We start from the raw sequence: 26519 nt of genomic DNA, 5'->3' as shown, positions 1-26519 counted from the left end.
GCCATCCATGTAAGACGTGACTTGCTCTTCCTTGCCTTCTACCATGATTGTGAGGCCTCCCCAGCCACTTGAAACTGTAAGTCCATTAAACTCTTCTTGCTGCATAAATTACCCAGTCTCAGGTATTTATCAGCAGCATGAAAACGGACTAATACAAACACACAGGCTTGTAAAAGTAGATTACTTTTAAGTAAATACTTTAACCCTGTGATTTTTATTATAAAGTTGGAGATGGGTTCTTTGGGGAAAGGTATTTTCCTAGATGTATAAAAATCAAACTTTAAAAAGGAGCAAATGTTTAAAATTGAGTGTAGCAAAGTATTTATAGAAAATCATTTTAAATGTTATATAATCTTGCTGAAAAATAAGTCACTAAATAAAGTTATACTGCTAAAAATGAAAATGTTCGTGACAGAATAACTGGCTATAGGAACATCTCACTGTGTATTATTATTTTTGTAAGTTGACACTGGAGCTTTAGCAACTTGACCAAGTTTTTTACTCTGTGTATATTTTTAATTCTTGCATTCTCTGATTTTAGTTGACCTATTTTAACTGTTTCCAGAATCATCTAGAGGATGATTTTTATTAGTCATGAGCTGGAGGCCAGTTAGTGCTCAGCCTGATGTTAAACCCCATACAAATGGGCACATGGGAAAGGAGTGGGCAGTTATTGTTGAAATATTATTGCTAAATTCAAAATGGATATAGCAATAGGGGGAAATCTAGCCAAGAAAAAGGTTCTTTTTCTTCTTTAGACTGGAGGGCATGGAGACTATGACATGAGCAAACTTAATACTTGATTTTCAGAAATTCAGGGAAAAATATTCACTCACAAAATAATTTTAGAATCCCTATAATTTTTAACGGATACATGATGATGTAGCAAATTTATTGTAGTCTTTATATATAGATATAGAGGAGTCTACATCATTTTTTTTGTAACTAATTTTTTAGTTTTTGCCTAAATTCAGGTATCTAAGATGAAATGTTGGTTAAAGAAACTAAAAATAAAAAAAATAAAAGGGCAAGGAGAATCAGAAAAAATCAGAAAAGGAAATTTACAGGGGAGTGAGGAGATGGCAATGATACTTGCATTTGTACAACTCCTTAAGGTTAAATGCTGCTCGTTGGACCGTGAACTCCTTGGGAAACGACCTATCTTCTCTTTGTATCTTTAGCATCTAGTCTTGTACTCAGCCTGTGCTTAAAGTGGCACCTAGTACATAATGGGCACTTAGTCAGTGCTTAATGAATGCAATCAATTAATGAAACTTAGATTTCTCATAGGTTATCTCACCTAATACAAGTCCTTTAAGGAAAATGTAATTTTCCCCATATTATAAAAGGACAAACCAAGACTCTCATGGGTTAAACGATTGCCAAATAGTGACAATTCTGCTAACAATGGCATGCCATTATAACATATTAGTCACATAAAATTAGAGATATATTTTTATTTCATGATTTATCATTTTATTATCATTAGCAATAAGTAATATTTAGTGAAAACTTACTGCTTCTTAAAATTATGCTTGACATTCGTAATTTCACTAGACTAAATACTATCCTATAATGAAGAGAGAATCATCTACATTTTATAGTCTGGAGCTTAAAAGGATAGGTTACCTTTCAAGTTTACCTAGCTAGTGCATGGGTGACTTGAAAGCAGCCTGGTCTGACCCCTGAGCTCTTTTTTTTTTTTTTTTGAGATAAGAGTCTTGCTCTGTCCCCCAGGCTGGAGTGTAATGGTGCGGTCTCGGCACATTGCAACCTCTGCCTCCTGGGTTCAAGCAATTCTCCTGCCTTAGCCTCCCAAGTAGCTGCGCACATCACCACATCTGGCTAATTTTTGTATTTTTAGTAGAGATGGGGTTTTACCACGTTGGCCAGGCTGGTCTTGAACTCCTGACTTCAGGTGATCCACCCGCTTTGGCCTCCCAAAGTGCTGGGTTTACAGGCATGAGCTACCGTGCCCGCCCCCAGTGAGCCCTTTCTTAATGACTATGCTAAGTTACCTCCTTCTAGTCACACAGTTCTTGGTGGCAGAGCCAGGATTTGCATCCAGGTCTTTTGTTCCTAGTTTTCTTCACCTGTATGTTGTGTGTGTGTGTATGTATCTCATTTACCTTGTAGTAGACCATGATCGGGACATACAATAATGACCAAAACCCTCAATTCTGTTAGTATAGAATTTGATAGATTTTGTGAAAGATATTGATTAAAATGATACAACATCTGAGAGGAGAGAATGACTATCACTACCTGGAGTTGCCATGCAAGGCTTAACACAGAAATGTAACGGCATGAAGAATAAGGGATACTCCAGGTAGAGAAAAAAGAATTGAAGAATGACTATGCAATTTATTGTCCAAATGAGATTTTTTTTTTTTTTTTTTTTTTTTAAACAAAGGGACACTAGCAATAATTGTGGTAGGACAACAGGGTTTGAACCAGGACCATCAGTGGAAACTGGGACAGTGGTAACAACTGATAATACAAGCATGGAGGGTATCTAGGCTAGAAATGGACTGCCCTTCCAAGGCAGAGGAGCTTCAGAACGGCACACCAGCCAAGAAAACAGCTCCCTATGAAGCAGGAAACAAGAATCGCCATGCATGCCTCGCCCCAGGAGGAGGGGAGCTGGGGTTGTTCCTCATTAGTGGGATTGTTACTCATTAGGGTACAACATTCAAAATGAGGGAAAAGTCTGTGGTGATACATAAGTCTGTCGCTTTTATTTCTTTTATTTTTTATTTTTTGAGATGGAATATTTTTCCTTAACTGGATAACACTGCTATATGATATGCTAACAGCAGACTAATGCTAATGCTACATCAGTTCACTAAATGAATTCTATTATACTGTAATTTGAACTCTCCTCACCACAACTTATTTAAAAAGTACTGTTAAAAAAAAAAGAAAAATACAGTAAAAAAAATTACATTTTAATTCCTCATGAGTAAATTGATAAGTAACTGGAAAATCATCACTGGGAGAACATGGAATAGTCAAGCATAACAAACCTACAGAAAGATAATTATCTATAAATGTAGGAGGTACATTTACCTGCCTACCCACCTCTTCAAACCTAAGTCTCTTCCTCCTCATTTAACCTGCCCTTGTCTTGTAACAATACTTACCTGTATCAGGTAAGTACTGTTACAATTCCCATTTACAGACAAAGCCACTGGGGCACAGCCAGTTAAAACAATTGGCCCTACGTCACATAGCCAGTAAGTGATGGGGCAAGGTTCTAACCCAGGCTGTTGGCTCCCAAACCATGCCTTTAACAACCATGTCTCCTATATGGCAGACTGTCCCAAACTAGGGAACTGGGAGCTACAGGTTCTGTCCTGAAGGGGATGATAATCTTGTGAAGGAGAGAAACACATGAACAGGACATGTCAATCCCAGTGTAACACTAGGTTTAGTTCCAATGAAGGAAGATTCATATCTACAAGGAAGTGGCTGAACTGCACATCCAAGGAAGAACAAAAAGGTCATGAGAAACAGTATGCTGAGAAGCAAGGGGACTAACACATGCAAAGGCCTGGCCAAAATTTTGGAGGAAATGCAGTAATTCAACTGGAAGTCAGAATTAATTTCTCCATAAGGACAAGGTAATGCCTCACAGCAATGACCCTGCCTCCTGCAAACAACTTACAGTATTGACATATGTCCCAGGTATGACACTAAGAACTTGCCATGGAGTATCTCAGTTAATATACATAGTCCGATGAAGATGACGCCATTATTCCATTCTGTCCATAATGAAACTGAGATGCCACAAATAACCCAAAGCTATGGAGCTAATAAGTGTAGAGTCAAATCCGCTGCCCCTGCTGGCACCCCTCCCTGCCATGCTACACAGCCTCTCAGGGAGGGGTTTTACAGCAGCCTTAGGACTGGACTGCAGGCACCTGCCACTTATCCAGACTTGTGTTCCACTCTAAGAAACGCCTGGCAGGGCACCATTGCTTGGGAAAACATGCTACAACCAACTTAAATTGTTGGAACAAACAAAGTTGAGGACTTCCTTTATTTGGTGTTACCCCCCAAGCTTTAAGAATTCTAAGTGGATGGGTTCTGTATAGTGGGTAGTTTCCAAAATAGCTTTTCCCTTCCTGTGAATCTTATTCATCTAGGTTTGTACAAACTTGTACTTTCTTCCTTCAATTCTACTCATGCTGGAAACTTCCGTCAAACTCTTCCATTCCTCACCCTTTGCTCTCCCCAGCAGCACACCCCCACCCAGGAGTTCATGCTTTTATATCTGCTGCTGATCTGCAGTGTTTAGAATAAACTCAAATTTGCAAAATAAAAATGAAACGAAAACCTACATTTGTCATGGGAAAGAAAAACTATTAGAAAAAGGTTTTTTTTTTTTTTTTTAAATACAACAAAAACACATCCAAAAGCATTACATTAACAAACGTTCTGCCAATTGTATTTCTATTCAAAGGCAAGGAAACAAACAAAGTAAGTCTGTAAAGTAAAACAAGAAAGTAAATATAAGTTGTTAAGTTAAACTAGAAATAGATGAAACACTTGTTAGTATGTTTTCACTAGTCAAAGAGAACTTCTCCATGGTTTGCTCTCAACTCTAAGGCTCTGGGCCAACCCAAGCCCCAGGCCCCACCCTTTACTCGCGGAGACTCTGTCCAACCTGGCAGGGAGCAGTAGCCATGAGGACTGCGCTCTTACCCGCATGGCAGACACACTTCAGTCAAACTCCAGGAAGTCAACTTTGATCTTAATGGCTTCAATCATGGACTGAATTTAGTGTTTTCTTTTGGCTACAGTGACCCACCAGTGCATGTTGTTAAAAACAGCAATATCAAAAGTACTCTCATAAATAAATGTAATCTGATTTTAAATCATTGCATCACAGTTGTATCAAATATCACAAGAATTATTCTTTGGGATAGAAATCTGCCCAATACGTAAAATCAGCAACCATTCATTCTGGCTTTTTATGAATCTTCTATGAAATGTAAATTCCACTGTTTGGTCCTTCTATCTCCATGATAAATGCCCCCAGAATACCCATATTTGAATATCCAAATTACATCCCTCATATTGCCTTTCATATTCAGAAAGTTTTAAAAAATCTTTTATTAAGCATGTGTCTTAATTTTCAGTTCAAAACCCTCGGTTACTATTCACAGAAAGCCAGGGTGTATAAGTGCCACTTCTGAATGGTACCACTATGATACCCCAACCCATACACCAACACCAACCCCTGCTCAGATACTTGGCCCTCTCTGATGTTTCATGACCCACAGGTGCTTTGATCTCCTTACCCAAACTAAATACATAATAATTTTTCTGGCACATATTTAATTGTTTTTAGTTCATTTTCTGCTTTGTCATTTTTGTTACAGTTAAGTAGGAAAGATGCATCATTAAACGTGAAATAATTATTAATTTTACAAAATAACAATTTTTCAGGCCTCCAGCTGGGCTGTTTTGGTTCTATCCAAAAATTGAGGGGGGGTGGTTATTTTGTAAAGTATCATTAAGATCAGACTTAGGAATACTATGTTAATTCTTCTATATAAAGTAAAATGAAAGGATTAATGGTTACTTTATAATCTTGTGTTATTATGCCTACTGGCATAATCAAATACATCAGAGAATGCTGTTATTAACCCTATACTGTGATATCTTCTTTATTGAAAGAGGTAATCTGTAGTCAACTAAAAACAAAGTGCAACATTCCCCACAAGTGATTTCAACTTCAGAAAAAGTTGGCCTGTATAATTTCTATGTAGAAATAACCAACGAAACCAGTGTTTAAACTGCTGCTCAGATCAGCAAAACACCTAGCACTAGACTAGGCAACCTACCCTCCCCTCTTCCTTCTCCCAACTACAAAGGAGAACACCACTTTCTTTCTCAATGCCTTTCAGCAGGCTTCTTCTCTACCCTGAGTCACTTTTTTTTTTTTTTTTTTGAGATGGAGTTTCTCTCTTGTGGCCCAGGCTGGAGTGCAGTGGTGCAACCTAGGCTCACTGCAACCTCCACCTCCCAGGTTCATGCAATTCTCCTGCCTCAGACTCCCGAGTAGCTGGGATTACAGGTGCCCGCCAACACACCTGGCTAATTTTTGTGTTTTTAGTAGAGACGGGGATTCACTGTGTTGGCCAGGCCGGTCTTGAACTCCTGACCTCAAGTGATCCAGCCGCCTTGGCCTCCCAAAGTGCTGGGATTACAGGTATGAGCCACTGGGCCCCGCCTACCCTGATTCACTTTGAAACAAAATTATTTCATATATATCAGTCACTGTTTCTCTGTACTAAATTACATTCTATTTTCTGTCTGTATTTCTACCTAATTGATATTCTCTCTGCATGCACACGCCTCTGAATTTAACATCATCTCCAAATTTTATGTAAATTTAAAGATAGGACCATCTACATTTTACAATCTGGGGCTTAGAGAAGGTAAGTAACCTTCCTAAATTCACCTACCCAGCACCAGTGGGTAGGTCTGACTCCTGGGCTCATTTTTAATGACTACAGTAAATTACCTCCTTATGGCCCACAATTCTTGATGGCAGAGCCAGGATTTGCATCCAGGTCTTTTGTTCCAAGTTCTCCTGTGTGGTGTGGTGTGGTGTGTGTGTGTGTGTGTGTGTGTGTGTGTGTGTGTGTATGTGTATGTGTATGTCACTTGCCATGTAGCAGGCTATTTTCAGGGCATATAACAATGCCCAAAAAACCTCAGAAATCTGTTACTGTATAATAGTATGCAGTTGGGTAGATTTTATGAAAGATGTTTGATAAAAGTAGTAAACATCTGAGAGAGAATGACTATCACTACCCATAGTTGCCATGCAAGGCTTAACACAGAAGTGTAATGCCGTGAAGAATGAGAAATACTCTAGGTAGAGAAAAAAGAAATGAAGAATGACTATATAATTTATTGTCCAAAACAAATGTTTTTTAAAGAAAGGGACACTAGCAATAATTGTGGTAAGACAACAGGGCTTGAACCAGGACCATGTGTGGTGAACCAGGACAGTGATCTTCCTACAGGAAAAAAACTGGTTTAGGCAGAAGGAGCTATATATACTGTTATGGCTATTTAAAAATCAGATTAAAAGCCTTGCATTAATCTGCTACTGCTAGTCCAATTATTACCACTACTTCTATTCCACTGTTATGTCTATTGCTGACATTACTATTGCTAGTAATTATTACCACCACTGCTAGTCCAATTATTACCACTACTTCTATTCCACTGTTATTTTTACTGCTGACATTAATATTGTTAAACCACCACTATTTCCACGGATACCAAAATCCTCACTTTAGTCACTGTAGAAAGAAATGCTTATTTTCCATACCCTAAGTAGCGAACCTTGCAAGCTTTCTTTGGAATGTAGATTGTGCCATATTTTAAAAAATTTTTATATTTTTATATTTTTTATATTTTTAAAGTGACTCAGGGTAGAAGGGTAGAGAAGAAGCCTGCTGAAAGGCATTGAGAAAGAAAGTGGTGTTCTCCTTTGTAGTTGGGGGAAGGAAGAGGGGAGGGTAGGTTGCCTAGTCTAGTGCTAGGTGTTTTGCTGATCTGAGCAGCAGTTTAAACACTGGTTTCATTGGTTATTTCTACATAGAAAGTATACAGAAAAAAATTTTTATATTTTTTATATTTTAAAAAATTGTTTAATTTTTTGGGCCAGGCATGGCTTCTAATCCCAGCACTTTGGGAGGTTAAGGTGGGAGGATCATTTGAGCCCAAGAGTTCAAGGCCATACTGGGAAACACAGTGAGACCTCATCTCTACAATAAAATAAAAAATAAATTAGTGAGGCATGGTGGTGCATGCCTGTAGTCCCAGCTAGTCTAGAGACTGAGGTGGGAGGATCACTTGATCCCATGAGATCAGATTGAGGCTGCAGTGAACTGAGATTGCACCGCTGCACTCCAGCCTGGGCGACAGAGCTAGAAAGACCCTGTCTCAATAATAATAATAAATAATTTATTTTTAATTTTGGGGGGTACATAGTAGGTGTATGTGTTTATGGGGTGCATGAGTTATTTTGGTACAGGCATGTAGTGTATAATAATCGCATCATGGAAAATTGGGGATCTGTCCCCTCAAACATCCTTTGTGACATAAACAGCCCAATTGTACTCTTCTAGTTATTTTAATATGTACAGTTAAATTATTATTGACTATAGTCCCCCTGTTATGCTATCAAATACTAGGTCTTATTCTTTTTAACTTTTATTTTTTTTTTGTAAACTGGGCCCCATCTCTGGCTTGCTTTGAGCTAGCTGTCTTCCGGCTAACAAAATAGTTGAGTGCTACTTTCTTTCACTAAAGGCAGTGATATGCACCACTTTCATTAGCAGGTTAATTAACTTAGGAAAATAGATGATTCAGGCTAACTTTGACCTCTGCACTTCCCAGGTATTCAGTTTTTTAGTGCAAAGACTGAAAACACAAAAGGAGGAGTAAAGATGCTCCTTGTTTTCCTTTTCTGTGTCCAGAGGCTAATGCAGGGGTTGACAGAAAAACCTTTGAAACTGAGTTTCTAAGTTTCTGCCAAGGGAGAGGGGTGAAGCGCTCTCTCTTATAAGGACAAGGGCTGTTGAAAGCAGCAGAGGGCTTGTGTGTGTGTGTTATGGTGACTGCTGGCCAAGGGCCCCTGAAAATCAGTTGGCAACTTCCCACTGAACACACACCAGAGGCAGGAAACACAGATTAAAGATCGTGCTTATGAATGTAATTGCCTAATAATTTAAAATCTTTATTGATATTATTTATCAATATTAACATCACTTCTAAAAATGTTCTTAGATAACTTTAAAAAGACACATTGCTCTATTAACATTGAAATAAGAGGATATGATGACAATTTAATGTGAAATTTTACTGAGTTCCCTGACTACTAAGGAATGGTTGCATTTAATTTTTCCTAGAGATAAACTGCATCAGGATTCATTCATCAATTTATTTGAAAACGTGTATGTGCTATAAAAGCTTTAGGATACAAAGACAATATAGATGTATTCTTTACTCTCAAATATTTACTATATCATAGGGCACTATGTGGTCAGACAGATATATTATAGTCAAGTACAGTTATTACCATAGCAGGTGTGAGCCAGGTGCTGCAGAGCAAAGAGGGTGCATGTGTTTTTACAATTTAGCCCTGCATTTATGACCTTAGCCATTTCAATATAATTACGTATAACTCATGAAAGTACATTATCATTGAATACTGTGAAAAAAAAAACCCTGTTAACTTTAAGTGGTAAATTACTGTATTTTTGAACGAATGACTTAAAAAATTACCCATTAGAAATGAGTTATGACCTGGACAATAATCAAAACAGAAATATTGGCTTTTAATTTGCTGAGAATAGGGAGGTTTTGGTTTAGTGAATTGATCACAAGATTAGCGCTAAGGAACAACCCTTCTCCATTTATGTCCTCTCTGCATATCCTTTAGGGTCGTCATTTACTGTGATATGAGCATCAGTATGAAAATAATTTGAAGCTTCATATTGTGCAGTCCTAAACTGATAGCACGTGTAACATACTTATTTTGTAATTCAGGGGACATCTGAAGATATGATTTCTTAGAATGAGGATTATGATGCCCCTTCTGTTAGGACCCACTGATTCACAGGGGAAAAGGACAAATAAGGTCCTCATACAAATAAAAATTCCTTTTCTTTTATTAAATTTCTAGGAGATGTACGATTTAGCTCACCTAATTTTCAAAGAGAGATATAGAGAAGATATGGTGAAAGGGACAGAAACAGAAAACTCCAGTAAGAGAGAAGCTTGATGTTATTATGTTCCTTCCTCCCCTTCCTCCTTACCAGTTAAAAAAAGAATGGGCCGGGCGCGGTGGCTCAAGCCTGTAATCCCAGCACTTTGGGAGGCCGAGACGGGCGGATCACGAGGTCAGGAGATCGAGACCATCCTGGCTGACACGGTGAAACCCCGTCTCTACTAAAAAATACAAAAAACTAGCCGGGCGAGGTGGCGGGCGCCTGTAGTCCCAGCTACTCGGGAGGCTGAGGCAGGAGAATGGCGTGAACCCGGGAGGCGGAGCTTGCAGTGAGCCGAGATCTGGCCACTGCACTCCAGCCTGGGCAGCAGAGCAAGACTCCGTCTCAAAAAAAAAAAAAAAAAAAAAAAAAGAATGTTCTGAGCCCTTTGGAGAGGGATAGAGGAGGAGTTATGATGAGAAGAGGACTAACGAGAGGCTTGATAAAGTCTAAGCTGGGACTCGGCTAAGAAGGAGAATTCTTCTTGTACCTTAATGTTTGTAAATCGGCTTCATGGTCGTCTCTTCGGTGCCTTTCAAAACTGCCAAATATTTTATTATAATGGCCACTCATAATCTGAATTATACCAGACCCTCAAATTCAGGGCCCATCCTTCAAATGCAATAGCAAGTGTCCTACTGAGAACTTCTTTCTTCTGAAACCCTGAGAACTTCTTTCTTCAACACACAGCTTGGCTCTGGGTGGTCCTTGCCTCATCAAATTTAAGTTAGAAAATCTACATGGTGTGAAGGTCTATTAGGACTCACCGACCTTCTCATGAAATGTCATTTCTCAGTTGGGATTGAAATAACTCATCTCACAATAAGCTGTAGAGGTTTTTCCTCTTCCATTGCCTCAGTTAACACAACTAGTCCATTACTGCTAGCAATTTTGGAGAAGTTGGTGTTTATTTTTTCAAATAAAAAAATGAAAGCCATCCTGTTTGCATTCATATCTTCGAGAAAAGTCAAGATGCCTTTTGCACGTAGAGAAAAAGGAAACCATACACTTTTAAGGGGTAGAGGAAAAGGAGTGAATCAGAGTTTTGTAGTGAACTTTAGCAGTCTGACCTTCAAATGTTTCCTTTTTTAAGCATCAGTATTGCTAACATTAAAGTGGTAACAGGAGGCTGCACCTTGAAAAGCTACTCATGCCTTGTCTGTTGCAGTAGCTACCTGGTTATGAAACATTTTCTAATCCAGAGAGCTTTGGCCTGATGTATAATTTTAGGATGTTTTAGACCTTGATGGTGTTAAACTTTCTTCTTCATAAGTTATGTGCATCGATATTGAGTGTTTTTCTACCATTTTCCTTCCTCACCTTGAAATAAGCAAGCTATTCATGCCCTTCTGAAGAGGCAGAGAGGCTAAGCATGGTTGTTGAAGACACATGGCTTTGTTGTTAGAATACATCACTTTTCACTGGATATACCTGAGAGAGAGGCTAGGTAACATCTAATTACTGGGAATTCGCTTGTGTGGAGACAAGAATTAACTGACTCCCTGGCCTCCTTTTTACACACTATGTCCCCCAATTTGCTAAGTTACCAGTTTCAGGGAATGCCCTGCTATCCATCCAGTGCCCAAGGCAGAGAGAGGTGCAGTTATAATTCTCAGGTCTTCTCTTTTCTCTCCCACTGCTTCCCCACACACAGTCAATCAATTACCAAATATTTCTTTTCCATGTAATCTCCTAGAGTTCTTCCCATTTCTCCTTCTACTATCCTAGTCTAAATCCCATCATTTCTTGTTAAATTGTATGATAATGTCCTGATTGTCCTTGTCTTGTCTTCCTATGCCACATCATCTCTCTAGTAAGAAGAAAAACATTTAATTCTATATGCTGCAAAAATGGAGTTAGTATAACATAGTAGTTAAGGATATGGGCTCTGTAGCCAGAATGTCTGGATTTGAATCCTGACTCCATTACTTTGGCAAAAGCAGTTATGTAAATGTTTGTAAATCTCTAAGCCTCAGTATGTATTAAAAAAAATTAAAACTTTCCTGATTGGATTGTTGTGAGGATTGAGTGGCATAAACATTTAGCATAGAGCTTGACACACAGCAAGCACTTAAACGTCACTGCAACACCAATAATCATAAAATGCAAAGCTGAGTATTCCACTTTCCTTTGGTGCTTTTCTTTTTTTTCCAGACAGAGTCTCACTTTGTCGCTCAGGCTGGAGTACAGTGGGGGTGATCTCAGCTCACTGCAACCTGCATTTCCCACGTTCAAGAGATTATCATGCCTCAGCCTCCCCAGTAGTTGGGACTACAGGCGTGCGCCACCACACACAGCTTATCTTTGCATTTTTAGCAGAGATGAGGTTTTGCCTTGTTGGCCAGGCTGGTCTCGAACTCCTGACCTCAGGTGATCTGCCCACCTCAGCCTCCTGAAGTATTGGGATTACAGGTGTGAGCCACTGCGCCTGGCCTCCAGTTTTCTAATTAAGACCTTTTAACCTCATCACTTCTAGGATAAAGCCAAGATCCCTTTGGCATGCCATGGACATCCCAACTCCCCTCTCCTGTTCCTTCTCTCAGTGCTCTTGTCCAGAGACGTGTCCATCTCAACCAATTCCACTGCCCCAAGTGGTCCATGCTTTCATGCACATTCTTTGCCATTTACTTGGAACACCCTCTCACTACAAGTCTGGAAATTGCCTTTCTGCCTTCTAAACACCAGCCACCCCTTCTCTTTGTGTAGGTGACTCCCACTCATCCTTTCTTACCTCATGTATCAGTTATTCTGGAAAGCTGTCCCTGATACCCTAGGGCTCTCAAGGAGCATCTGAATGTATTCTTCATTGCACTTGCCAAACTGTTGTGTAACCATGGACTCACTTGTCTGTATGTTCTGTCGGACTATAATAAGCCTTTGAGGGTGGAGTCTGGATTGTGTTTGTTTTTCTTGTACCCAGTTCTTGGCATTTTTATTCAATTAACATTTGTTTAATATATTAATAAATCACTACCCAATTGGGGATTTGTTTTATGGAGTTTCATTATGCCTAGTGCAGAGGAGGCACCTCATCAATATTTGCTAAATGAGGATGCATGGCTATTTAAACTTTTGTGTATCCTTAATTGGCAACTCCTATATGGATACATTGAATATTTAAAGAAATTTAAAGTTATTTAATTCTAAGTACTGAAATTCTAAATTCTAACAAATTCTAAAGTTAACTCATGTAAATAAGTTAGATGATTTAGCAAAGTTGTACAACTTTTTTTTGTGTCAAAAATAGATATGGTTATGAAACAGTGAGCTGGATTTGCCCTTGTGAGTCATAAACTGTCTCAGAAGGCAGTATATTTGAAGCTGCTTCAGATGATTCAAAGGTCTAGCAGATAGCTTCTAATCTCAAAGAATGAATAGACTGGGAAAAAGACTTACACTCGAGTAATGTTGTGCCAAAACACCATGGGTAGCCATAAAATCATACATTCATCAGTTTTCTTCAGTTATCTCAATTTTCTTTTTGTCTGAACACAGTGAGATAAGAGTTGGCTTATTATGCACTCCACAAAGAAAATTATAGAATTTTCTGAGAGGAACATTAGATGCCACTTAGGCCAATCCTTTGTATATGAGCCTTTCTGTTGCAAGTGATAGATTGCTTAAGCAAATGGTGGAGGTATTTGTTCTTCTCATGTAATTGGCTCTTGTATTCTAGGAGCAGCGTGGTGGTTTCCAAATACTATTTATTGTATAAATGAAAACAAGACTTTCTTGGAGAAATGGCTGATTCCAGAACTACAGTAGCGAAAATGTGAGATGTGCCTGGGACAACTTGATATAAGAAAGCAATTAAACAAAGATTAATGTAATTATTAATTATGTCAAAAGGAAACCTGAACCAATTTGAAGGGACTCCCAGTGGCCGAATGTGGGACAATATGAGTATTAAAAAAGTAATCATGGCAATTGATTATTACACAAAGAGAAAAAAGGGAGGTCAGGGGAAGCTTTTTTTTTTTTTTTCTGTTTTTTACAAAAGAATACTAGCATATAAATGAGAAAAGAATGATAGAGTTAGAAAAATCACTATTTTAAAGTCTCATATGGAATAATTGAAGCAAGGATGATCAAGGAATACTAATCCCATTGTGAAAAATTATTGGGAAATAGGACAGCCACATGGTACCACATCTTCACCCCTGCGTTACTTACTGCTATCAAGGGGGCACACGTACATTTACAATAGAGAGATGTGACAGTAACCATCTTAACTAAATGATTGAGTTTAGCCTCAGTAACGATGGGACACCCTAACATTTTGTGTCTTCTGATGTGATGAAATATGAAGTTCACAGTATGAGGTACTTTTATCAAAACCGTTTAATTTGAATCTAGGTTTAGCTTTCAATTCACAGGACATACAAGTGAAAGAATAATAAGTTTAATGATACCATGAAGAAACAACCAAACAAATGCAGAATTTGGGACATTTTGTGAGACAACCAGCCTGGACTCTTCAAAAAGTCAGTGTCATTAAAGAAGAATAAAGGCAAAAGGATTTTTAGATTAAAAGATGCTGAAAAGGTAAAACCACCAAATGCAGTGGGTAAAACATGACTGGATCCTAGGCTGGGGAAAAAATAGTACTAAAAGTGGGCAATTGAGGAAATTTGAATATTGAATGGATATTACATAATATGAAATTATTGTTAATTTTTTTTAGATATAATGATATTGTTGATCTGTAGGAAAAATGTCCTTATTCCCAGGAGTTGCATGTAGAGTCAGAGTATTTAGGAGTCAAGTGTTATCTGTAATTCATTTTCAAATAGCTCAGCAAAATAAATTTTGTAAATATATAAAGGGTATAGATGCAAAAGCATGTATAGCACTATGTTGCAATTGTTGCATGTAGATGGAATGTTCATTGTGTTATTCTTTCAACTTTTGTTCTGAAATTCAAAAAAATAAAATAAATAAACTGGAAAAAAAATCAGTATGGTAAAAGCCTGGAGAGGACTGCTGGCAGGCTGACAGGCTCACTTTCTCTATTCCTCAGCTCTGCTCCTATATGTGCGCAGAGCCAAACACTTGTGAGCATTGAGTGAAGTGTGAGCCTAGTATTATTACTCACATTTTGGAGCACTGGGAAAATCTCTTGATACATTTAATAGAGAAGCTCGAGGAAGAGCTTTGTCTTGTTCATTTTTAACATTTCTAATGTGTGTAATGTTGTAGGAATTCAAAAACTGTTGACTGAAAAATACATAAATAAAGGGGTGACCAAATTTGAGGATTGCCTGGAAAAGTGAGAGTATATAAGTGACTTTCAAATTCAGTAAATATTTGTGGAATTTAGTAGAACTGAACTAGTTAAGGGACAAGTAAGTTTAAGATGAATTCCAGAAGTAAGGGGAAGGCCTCTTTTTAAATCTTCTGTGCATGTAATATTTGAGATTGTTTTAACTTTTAGTGATAATACTTGCTTTTCTGAATTAGTGATCAAAGCCCTTTAGTGGAAGTCCTCTGCAGCTTTCGTTACAGGTGGGGATAGTTTGAGTTTGGTGAGGAATCTTCGGAGGGTGGCATGTGCAATTATGCTTTGTTCCTTGGTGAGCTATGAGTTGGGCACTTAATTATGTAAACAATATTGCAAGAGAGCAGTTGCATAATCCCCAAGAGAGTAATTATTATCTCTCCTGGCAGAATGCAAGGCTTTTAATCTGTAAATAAGCAATTCTGTGTGGAAGAGCTACATGCAGAGTGATTCTGTGTCTTAAAGGTCTCTTATGAATTTTTTAAAGTGAAAGCAGTAACTGCATGTGCTGATTAACTGCTGCCTTTGTGTTTCAAAGGGTTTATGATGCTTCCCTTGTGGTTTTAATCCCTCCTGAAATATTTAAGCCTCTGAGAATGATTCCTGTAAAGGGTAAAGTGTGTCTAAGTTAAGCCTATGAATAATCCGAATGTTTCAAATGTATTAATAGATGAAGTAAAAAAGATACTTTCTGCAAATTAAAAAACAAAAACAAAAACAATATAAACAAAACAATGAAATAAGACACTGGCAACACTTTTAAAAAAGCAGAGACACAATAATTAGCTAATATGTTGCTCACTTTTTGATGGTTAGTAGTTTTTTTTCCATTTTTTAAACTTTATTTTGGTATAACTTACATATAAAATGCATTTATTTAAAGTTTTCACACGTGTATATTTTTAAAAATATGTGCCAGTGCAGTTAGGGTATATGTGTATTTTGCTTAGGTGGATCTGAGTCTTTTAGACACTGAAAGCAAATTTTAAATTTTGTTTTTTTAAGTAGTCAATAGCATCTGCCTTCCCTGCTGTCTCCCTGTTAATAGTGTGGATGAGCTGACCATGCTCTTCTCTAAGATCAGCTGCTACACTTCAACACGTGATCTCTCCCCACTTCGCCTAATCAAGACTACGTTTGGGGAACTGTCCCTCTTTCCTTTGTGACCAACTTTCGCCTCTCTATCAAGTTATTCCCATCAAAACAGAAACATGTCATGGCATCTTCAGCTGTTTCTTAAAACTCTTGACCATTTCTCTGTTCTCCTCTGCAGCAAAACTCAGGAGTCTATATTCTGTCTTCACTTTCTTTTCTCTCGTTGTCTCTGAAACCAGCTCCAAGAAGCCTTTCACCCCACTCCTCCATATAGAGTCTGCTTTTGTCAAGGTACCTGTGACTTTCACACTGCCAAAATCCACGGGCAGCACTTAGTCTAAATCCTAGTCGGCCATCTGCAGCATCTGATATAGTTTTTCACTTCCTTCATCTAGAAACACTTTCTTTAGTTGGCTTCAGGAAAACCCTATCTCCTGGTTTTCCTACTTCCTCACTGGTCACTCTTACTAAGACTCCTTTGTGAGCTCCTCCTCTTTTCCTGATCCTTTACAGTTCTTGACCCAGGTAGTCTCTTCTTTGCTCTTTTCCAAAGTCATTTCAGCCAGTGTCATGGTTAAACAGTTCTTTGTACACTAAAGACTCCCATATTTCTGTTTGAAGTATACACCTATCCCCTGAACTCCACACTTACTGGATGACTAATAGGCCTCTCAGATTTAACACAGTCAAAAAGTGACCACACTCTGGTCTTCCCACAGTTGTCTCTCACCTGGGATATTGCAAAAGCCTTCTGTCTGGTTTTCCTGCCTCCACCCTAGCTGCAGCCCCTTTCACTCTATATTCAGCACAACAGGCCAAAAAGATCTTTTTAACCCATCAGATTATGTCCTCCTTTTGGCCAGGGCCTCCAATGACCTCCCATATCAGTCAGAGTAAAAACTGTCCAATAAGGATCTTCATCATCTGACCCCACTAGCTTTCCATCTCTCCTCCTTTTTCCCCTATTACTCACTCTGCCTTGCTGCATCGACCCCTTTCTCAACACGCTCAGAGGCCTCTGTGTCAGGACCTTGGTATGGGACACTTCTTTAGGCTGGGTTGTTGTGTGCTACGGTTCTCCATGGCTTGCTCCTTTTGCACCTCAGATCTCTGCTCCACCGTTCTCTTCTCTGTGAGACTTTCTCTAACCATCCTGTTTAAGTTCCCCCACCCAACCCCACCAACTCTCCTGATCCCTCCTCCAGGCTTTATTTTTCTCTGTTGTGCTTACCGTCATATGAAAGTAAAAATACTTGCTTTTTTGTGTTTGTTGCTCTGTCTGTTTTGTCTGTCTTTTCATATTAGAATGTAAGTTTCACGAGAGTAGAATTTGCCTTGGTCACAGCTGTATCACCTGTGCCCAAGAGGGACTGCATGCTCAGTCAGTACTGCTGAATGAGTAATTGAAAAGTAACCTCAAAGGCTGCTTGATGCTTTCTTGTCATTTTTAGAGCAGTCTGAGTGTTCCAGAGGATAGATAGCTTTCAGAATAATTAACTATGTGCTAACAGCTCTTTTCCATTCCTCAGTTTCTCTGTTTGAAGAACATAAGGACATTTCTCACGGCCTGTTGTGAGACATTTGGAATGAGGAAAAGTGAACTCTTCGAGGCATTTGACCTGTTTGATGTTCGTGACTTTGGAAAGGTAATTATACTTCATTTTTAATATTACTTTTTCACTGGAAAGCATATAAGTAAATCGTTTCAAATCTAGAGGTAGGACATGTGACTTAAGTGGCTTATGTATCTGCATTATATAGTTAAATTTCACATGTAGATGGCTTAGGAAAACCAAAAAAAAAAAAAAAAACCACACATGTACAACAACACTACCAAAAAATTAGCATCTACTTTCCAAATGAGATTAGAATTATTTTGTAATTAAAATCATACACAGGAGGGAATCTTTTCTCCAGAGATAATTTTTTTCTGCTGGTCACCTCAGAGGGTAGGGTTACTATTATCTGCCCTTTAGGTTGATCCCTGGGCGCTCAGGCCTAAGAACCAGTATTCTCTTCCTCCAGTCTTCTCTATATCTGAAAGCTCCTAATTTTTGGAAGTTGAGAATGTTATGTTGTCGTTTTCCCTATTTTGACACTTGGTTAGGTGACTCGGAGAATACATGAATCTCAAGTGTTCGAGATTGTTGAATAATTTCTGTTGCTTGAATTTCAGCAGATATTTGTTGGATTTCAAGGACATTTTTCACATGGAAATTGTTTTAATATTTACTGTTATTATCTGTATGCACACTAAACACGTGTATAATAAGTGAAACAAATCATCCTTTCAAAAATTACGGTCATTTATTATGAAGTGAATGGACATAAACCTCTCACAAGTAACTAGCCATAAAATAGGTAATTAAGGTGACAGGACTTTAGCCCATGCTGATGTGATTGCATTATGAAAATAAGCAAATAAGGAGGAAAAAGCTAGTGCTATTAAGAAGTTTGTCCTTACTCTTGTAATTCAGGTGCTAGTGTCTTATCAAAAGGCTGTTTGAGAGTACACATTTTTTGGTCTCTGAGATGTAATATTTTCATTAGAAAATAACCAATGGATTGCTCTTTGCTAAACAGCATAAACTTGAGACGGAAATATAAGAAATTTGATGCTGAAATACAGTGCATATGGGGAAGCCACTCTACCTGGGGAGGGGGAAGGCCCTGGTTCTCTCTCTGGTCTTAACCTGTGGTCATTTTGCGATCTAGAAGTCACCAGCCTTCTCGGGTATCAGGCTGCCTGCCAGCTTGGAAAGCTGTACAAAAGGAAGGGGGAGGGGGTAAGAATGTGGTTGCTAAGATTCCTTTAATCTCTGGAAAGCTGTGATTTAACTGTCTTGGGGTTCTTGGGGTCCAAAAAGTGATGGAGGATAGAAGATGATAATGAGTACAAGGAACTGAAAGCCAAGCCCCTAGTAAGGAAATGGGAGCATACTTGTCTGTGGCCATGAAGCATGGGTGAGGTGGACACTTCTGTAAGCTGTTGGCCCTGAAAAACACTGGAGATATTTCTGGCTTTATTTTTCTTTTATCCTTCCCCTATTCCTCCTGCACCTTTAAAAAATTCTTCTTTGATTTTCCTTTATTTTCACCCTCTCTTTTGGGGAAATGAAAAATGAAAATGAATTGGGGAAATGAAAATTGAAAAAGTCTTGGCTTTTTAAAGCTCATTAAGGAACTATTTATTTTTCATTTAAATTTGCAAGAAATGGTGTTGATAAGTGTTGGAAAAGTATATAAATACTTTAAAATGCATGGTGTTGTTCTACTGGAATGAGATTGCATGCTAGATTGATTAGAAAATGGAAGCTTTGTAGGAGAGTTGATAATACAAAAAATTGAATGTGAAAGCACAAACTGTATGCTTCTCAAGGATAAATGTATTTTTGACTGCTTAAAATATTTTAGCAGTGGTAGATCTGAAACAGAATTAAACATGAGATTGTGGTTTAGAACTTGAACCTACATTATAGTCACTTACATTTTGCTACTGCCAAGATTGGAGTAGCTATCTCTTTAGAACTGTATGATCTAAAGAAAACACTGAAAGTTAAATAATTTGTGATATCACTTCATAATTTACCGACACTGATAATATTAAGCATTATATACTCCAAGTAAAAACTGCCAATACCAACACTATTTAACACTTAAAATATGCAGTTTCAATCTTCATGTATAATTTTTAAAATTGTGACATCATTAGGAGGTAGGTATTACATTTTGTTTTCATTGTACAGATGAGAAAATCTGCATCCCAAATCACATATCTATTGGGGATTGAAGCAGCAGTTTGAACTCAAGTCTAGCTGATTCTCTACTACTACTGTACCATAGTGCAAACATTCACATAGCACATAACATGTGCTTTGCGTATATTGAGGGAATCAGCACGTCAATCCCAACATGTGGGTACTATTATTTTTCCCATTTATAGGTCCTAGCTTGTGGGTAACGGAACTGAAATAATTCTTGTAGTTTTAAATTTTGAAGTTGAAAAAATGTGAATAGAGTGTTAATTCAGCAGAAAAATGATTTCTGATGTCGTGAATATATACATTTTAACAGGATGTGGATAGGTTATTTTCCTCCATTCCTTAGGATTTAATTAAATTTTCTATTAACTTAAAATGAAAAACATGTATGTGTGCTCTTCTCTCTGCCTCAATTCCTACATTGGTAAATCTGGAATTCATGTGTATTTGGCACCTTTTTGCCAAAGAATGTATTAATTATGATAGCAGCACTTAGTGTTTTTATAGCATTTGAAGTTTTCAGAGTGGTTAATATTACTGACTTCATTTGATTCTCATAATCTTGTGAAGACATTCTTCAGATGAGGAAGCTAAGACATGAGGAAGTGCTTAGATAGTGATTCAAGGGTCTCCTTGCTTGGGAAGAGGAACAAGATCTGGAGCTCAGGCCTCTGGCTTCTCAGTCCTGTTTTTCTTGTCCACTGTCTGTGTTTTGGGTCTCACTGCTCTGTGGATGGTCAGGGAAAAGGATGAACTTATAGAAGAAAATTAAAGGAATTTATAAAATTAAAAAACACAGGTGATGTGTTACTTGGCATCTAATTATACTTTAGAAAGAAAGGAAAGATTTAGGATACTGCATGAGTCTGCAGCCCGGTGGTGGTTAAAGTTGTTAACTCTAAATAGGCATGTGATTCACCGATTCTCATCTATACACATGCAATCAATTCTTAGCTACATTCTCCTCCCCCTTTTCTCATTGTGGTGTTTTCTGCTCACTAATCTTTGTCCAAGCTCTCCCTCTGTTTGGGGTTTAGGAAATTTGTTTTGAATCTTAGGCTTGATATGGATGTGTTTTCTTTTGGAAAATCCTGGAGACAGTGTTAACACAAATAATAATTTGTATTTTGTGAGATGGTGAAGAGCATCCATTTGGGCTCCTCTGGAAGAGCTTATGATAAATCTGCCTTTCAGTGCTACCTTTAATTCTTAGCATTGAGCTATTTCCTCAGTAGTAATTCACTTCCAACTCCACCAACATCAACAAAAGTTAGAATAGTTTGAAATGCTTTCTACACTTTTTTTTTTTTTTTAATCACACAGGAAAGAGGAGTGAGTTTAGTAACTTGAACTCATTGAAGAGTCAGCAGAGGCCGTGAAGTTAAATATGACTCTCACTCTTCAGGGTTGTTAAATACTGAAAAAAGTTCCTGAAAGAGGGAGACTTCTTGTCTAAGACTGCTGAGGCCTAGTCGGGGCAGAGCGGGGAATGGGGGGTGTTGAGGGTTTATGTTTTGGAAAACCATTTACTGTCTTACTTTTGAAAAAAGATGAATCTCTTTCTGGTAACAAAAATAAGGAAAATCTTGTTAGTTAGCTTATTTGCTTAAGAAATGTAATTAAAATGTTTTTCCTGGAATAATATTAGAAATACACTGTATTATTATTTTTTGACGTCGTGACAGTATCTGTAACTTTGTTCATTTCCATACGGTATATAAATAATTTTCCATAACTGTTTCAATCATCATTTTATGATTAACTCACTTTTTGGAAATGTTTCCTACTGAGCCGTCTGTTGGCACATTTACCGTGCAGAAGCACATGGGATTTTTTCTTTAATGAGACAATTTCTAGAGGGTAATAGAAGTCAGGCTGACACTGTCCAGATGAGTGACTAAAGTCAGCTCCTTACCCTGCCTCTGGGTGAGTGTAAAGGGCCTGCTTCCCGTGACACACAGTGTAAAGTGATATGTTTTCTTAAATCAAAGAGTATCCACACCTGGCCAGTGGTAGGTCCAGTTGATTTGAATTGCAATAGGATAGTTTCATCATGTTCAGGTTCAGCACAGGCACTGTCAAAAGGAATTCAGAGCATCAGCTTAGGGGTGAGTCAGGGATATAGGTAAGAAAATTATTGGGAGAGAGAGAGAGAAAGAGTTGTATTTTAGTTAAGAATTGAACTAAAGAGCTTCTTCACAGCAAAATGAACAGTCAGCAGAGTAAACAGACAACCCACAGAGTAGGAGAAATTCTTCACAATTCATACATCAAACAAAGGACTAATATCAAAAATCTATAAGGAACTCAAACAAATTAGCAAGAAAAATAAAACAAACAATCCCATCAAAAAGTGGACTAAGAACGTGAATACACAATTCTCAAAAGAAGACATACAAATGGCCAACGAACATAGGAAAAAATGTTCAGTATCACTAATGGTCAGAGAAATACAAATCCAAACCACAACGGGATACCACCTTACTCCTGCAAGAATGGCCATAATTGAGAAATCAAAAAATAATAGATGCTGACATGGATGTGGTAATCAGGGAACACTTCTACACTGCTGGTGGGAATGTAAAGTAGTACAACCACTATGGAAAACAGTGTGGAGATTCCTTAAACAACTAAAAGTAGAACTACCATTTGATCCAGCAGTCCCACTACTGGGTATCTACCCAGAGGAAAATAAGTTATTGTACGAAAAAGATACTTGCGTACCCATGTTTATAGCAGCACAATTCACAATGGCAAAAATGTGGAATCAGCCCAAATGCCCATCTATCAGTGTGGATAAAGAAATTGTATGTATGATGGAATACTACTCAGCCATACAAAGGAATGAATTAATGGCATTTGCAGCAACCTGGATGGAACTGGAGACTACTATTCTAAGTGAAGTAACTCAGGAATGGAAAACCAAACATTGTGTGTTCTCACTCATATGTGGGAGCTAAGCTATGAGGATGCAAAGGTGTAAGAATGATACAGTGGCCTTGGGGGCTCAGGGGAAAGTGTGAAAAGGAGGTGAAGGATAAAAGACTACAAACTGGGTTCAGTGTATACTGCTTGGGTGATGGGTGCACCAAAATCTCACAAATCACCACTAAAGAACTTACTCATGTAACCAGATACCACCTGTTCCCCCAAAACCTGTGGAAATAAAAAATTAAAAAACAAAACAATACATGGTTTCTGAGTTGGATCTTGGTTTGGAATCCAGTTAGCTCCCTGTTAGTAGATAGTCTTGGGCAAGTAACTTAGCTTCTTTGAGCTTCAGTTTCCTCATCCGTGTATTGAGTTTAGGTGGGTATTAAATGAAATCATGTATGTCAGGTGCTTAACAGAGTGTCAAGGTCCAAGGTAAGTACTCTTGTTGTTACTGTTATTACCACTGTTATTATTTTTAATGGTTGTGGGATTCGTTGGTAAACATAGGTGTCGAATTTTGAATTAAGTGCAAGAGATCTAATGATATTAGAAGGGTGAGATAAGAAATAAAATTTGTTCTTTCTAATGTTGTGTAGCACTATTCTAGTTTATTTTGCACAATCATCTTTTCTCTTTCCTTCTGTGGCCTTGGATCTTCTTTGAGAAACCGCACTTTCCTCCTTCTCAATTATAGAGTTTGGATGGTTTAATCAATTATATCCCATGCCTTTGACCACATAGTGATGGTTCAGGAATGGGGTGAGTCACTCAGTTGCGACCAATAAGACATTTGCAAGGGTAGTTTTATTTTTCTCTAGTCTGAGGCTTCGAGGAGCTGTAGCCATCCGGGTACCATATGGAGTTTCAAAATGGACCCAGTTCAGAGGAAATAGGGTTGAAGATGAACCTAGTGACACCATGTGAAGTGGGAATCAATGCTGTGCCCAAAGCTGAATATATATCTATAGGTTTTTCCATGAACCAATACATTCCTCCTTTCCTCATTTTTGAGCCAGTTTTCACTGGTTCTCTCAACCAAGAGTGAGAGAAATCTAAGTGATTCACTGTGTTTCACCAGTTAAATGATTTCAGGTTTGTAGATATGTTAACTTTTATTACCCAAGTTCCAGGTAATTTGGAGACCATTTGTTAAGCCTCTACATCTTCTATCTTATACTCAATAAAGACAAAGTCTCAGAACCTATTTTGCAGCATGTAAATAAGAAGTACAGTCCCAGTTTCATAGTAAATGCTTTCTTTTCCTTACCGTTGATTCCAGAAATATCATAGATCTTGAGGTTGAGAAGGTCTCCGCAGGCATCCTGACAAGCTATTTGAGAGCCTGCAGTGGTTTACTACTACCTGTCTAATCTTTGTGAAATCTGCCTGGCTTTCCCTGTCACAAGAAAACCCTCCCAAGCAAAGGCTCCTGAGCCTTTCTTGGCTACAGGTAGCCCCAGGGACCTCACCTTGGCATGGCTTGAAAGATCCTTATTATCTAGTACACACACATTAATCAACACCTGGAAACATTTTTTCATATATACATATGTAAGCAGGAAGAATTATTTTAGTGTGTAAATCTTTTTAGGTACTTGTTTGACATAAAACACGTTTGACATTTCTCTCTTGAAGTATTTCCCACTCAAATTATCCAGAAATCTCTGGGCTTTCTATAGTCCATGGGGCTTAAATCAGCCTTGCCTTAAAGCCCCACGGAAGCTTGATCTCTCTGTCTGCTAGTGTGGTGCTACTGCACAAGACTGGTTCTGTGGGACAGCTTTAGTTCTCTGATGCTAGCAGTGCCCTTGTATTTTCATCCCTTCTCAACCCCATACTACCCACACAACTTTCCTTCATCCCTATAGCATTTTCGCTTTTGCACTGAGCCTGGCCAGGCCATATCTCCCTAGCTCTGTGATGAATTCTATTCAGGGACTCCTTGTATTCTGTCAGCGAGGTTGGGTCACGTCCTCCTCATTCAGCCCTTACAGGGTACCAACTTCCAGTCTCAGAGTGGCATTTGGGATCCCCAGTATTTTTCCTCCCTCAAGGGTCTGGAATTTTCCCACAAATGAGCCAACTTTCAGCCTAGAGCTGGCTCAGCCTGGCAAGGAGTACTGTCAGGAGTCAACATCCACTCACCAAGGCCTCCTTTGCTTTGTGCCCCTGAGCAGTAGGAGGCTTGCCTGTATTTACATAACTAAGGGGGAGCTCTGCAGTGATTCCTCCCTGAACAAAGATAGCTTGTTCTAAGGCTATCTTTTTTTAGGCATAGGAGGAGGGAACAACTTTCTAGCCTTCCCTAATATATGTGTCTGGCTGGCTGTTAACACAATTCCCGGATCATTAGCACTATTCCCCTCCTTTGTTTTTGGATCGAGTTGACCTTTTTAGCAACCTTCTCATCTTTTTCCCTTTTGTAGGGGTATTTAATACTTGGCAGATTTTTCCATTCTTACCTCCTCTTACAGAACCTTAGTACCCGAGCCATGCAAAGACATTTTTTATACCTTAGTGATTATTCAAGTTCATTTTTTAGTCTGCTCCTAATTATTTTTGAGTCAGTTCAATAAACTCTTTACTCTTCTCTAAACTAAAGACTGTTGAAAACTTCTAGAATAATATTTCCCAGATAACTTTGCAAAGAATCCTATTGTCCTAAGAAATGGTAATAGGAAGACTGGAGAAAAATATTCTTGTTCCAGTGAGTTCGGTAAACACTGCATATTGTATTTATGAGATACAGCATAGTAAAGGAACTGAAAAGTCCTGCAGTGGGAAAAACAAACTTTTGTTTACTCCAGAATTTCTCAATTTGCACATGATATTAGGTATTTAGGTGTCATGCTATTCAGGTATCACATGATTGCTTCAAACTTATTATGTAGAAAACTGAAGTACATTTTTTTTTTTCCTTTGGAGACTTATTTCTATTTTGGTAATGTTCCTTGTTTTGTTCACCCTGCCAGGAACTAAATGGTTACAAATGCCTTTTTTTTGGGGATGGAAGTCTCGCTCTGTTGCCCAGGCTCGAGTACAGTGGCACAATCTTGGCTCATTGCAGCCTCAGCCTCCCAGGTTCAAGCGATTCTCCTGCCTCAGCTTTCCGAGTAGCTGGGACTACAGGTGTGCACCGTCAAGCCTGGGTAATTTTTTGTATTTTTAGTAGAGGCGGGGTTTTGCCATGTTGGCCAGGCTGGTCTTGAACTCCTGACCTCAGGTGATCCACCTGCCTCTGCCTCCCAAAGTGCTGGATTATAGGCGTGAGCCACCACACCCAGCCTAAATGCCTTTTCTTTAACCCTCCTTGCTTTTGCCTTTAGTTGAGGTACTTATCACTGGGATTATTGAAATTGTCTTCTAGGTGTCTTCTTGCCATCAGTTTTGAATAGTTTCAAGCTAATCTTAAAGATAATCTTCCAAAAATGTAGATCTGATCATTTTACTCGTGGGTTTGTCACCAGGGGAAGGTATCTGAGTTACCAGTGGCGAATCTGTACAGGTCAACAGGAATCTCAGTTCTTTCCTCCTCAGAAGAAATAATTCGACTGAGGGGCATAAGGCAGAAAAAGAGACCGAGGCAAGTTTCAGAGCAGGAGTGGAAGTTTATTTTAAAAGGCTTTAGAACAGGAAAGAAAGAAAAGTATG

At 38.4% G+C, this 26519-nt stretch overlaps 1 protein-coding gene across 6 annotated transcripts in view; it reads left to right on the top strand.

Annotated features, from left to right (window-relative positions):
* The window catches only part of VAV3 (vav guanine nucleotide exchange factor 3), a 395302-nt gene that overhangs the window by 70833 nt on the left and 297950 nt on the right, over positions 1-26519 (top strand). For 5 of the 6 annotated variants that reach the window (XM_031651419.1, XM_031651411.1, XM_031651415.1 and 2 more), the window contains exon 2: positions 17703-17819. In XM_031651419.1, the coding sequence (XP_031507279.1) occupies positions 17703-17819 (117 nt within the window). Of the gene's footprint in view, positions 1-12181; positions 14346-17702; positions 17820-26519 lie in introns of those variants that run through there. The other variant, XM_009214084.4, reaches the window with a different exon arrangement.

This window comes from Papio anubis, chromosome 1, assembly GCF_008728515.1.
Source record: "Papio anubis isolate 15944 chromosome 1, Panubis1.0, whole genome shotgun sequence".
Taxonomy (NCBI): domain Eukaryota; kingdom Metazoa; phylum Chordata; class Mammalia; order Primates; family Cercopithecidae; genus Papio; species Papio anubis.
This window is presented reverse-complemented; position numbering and strand designations above follow the sequence as displayed.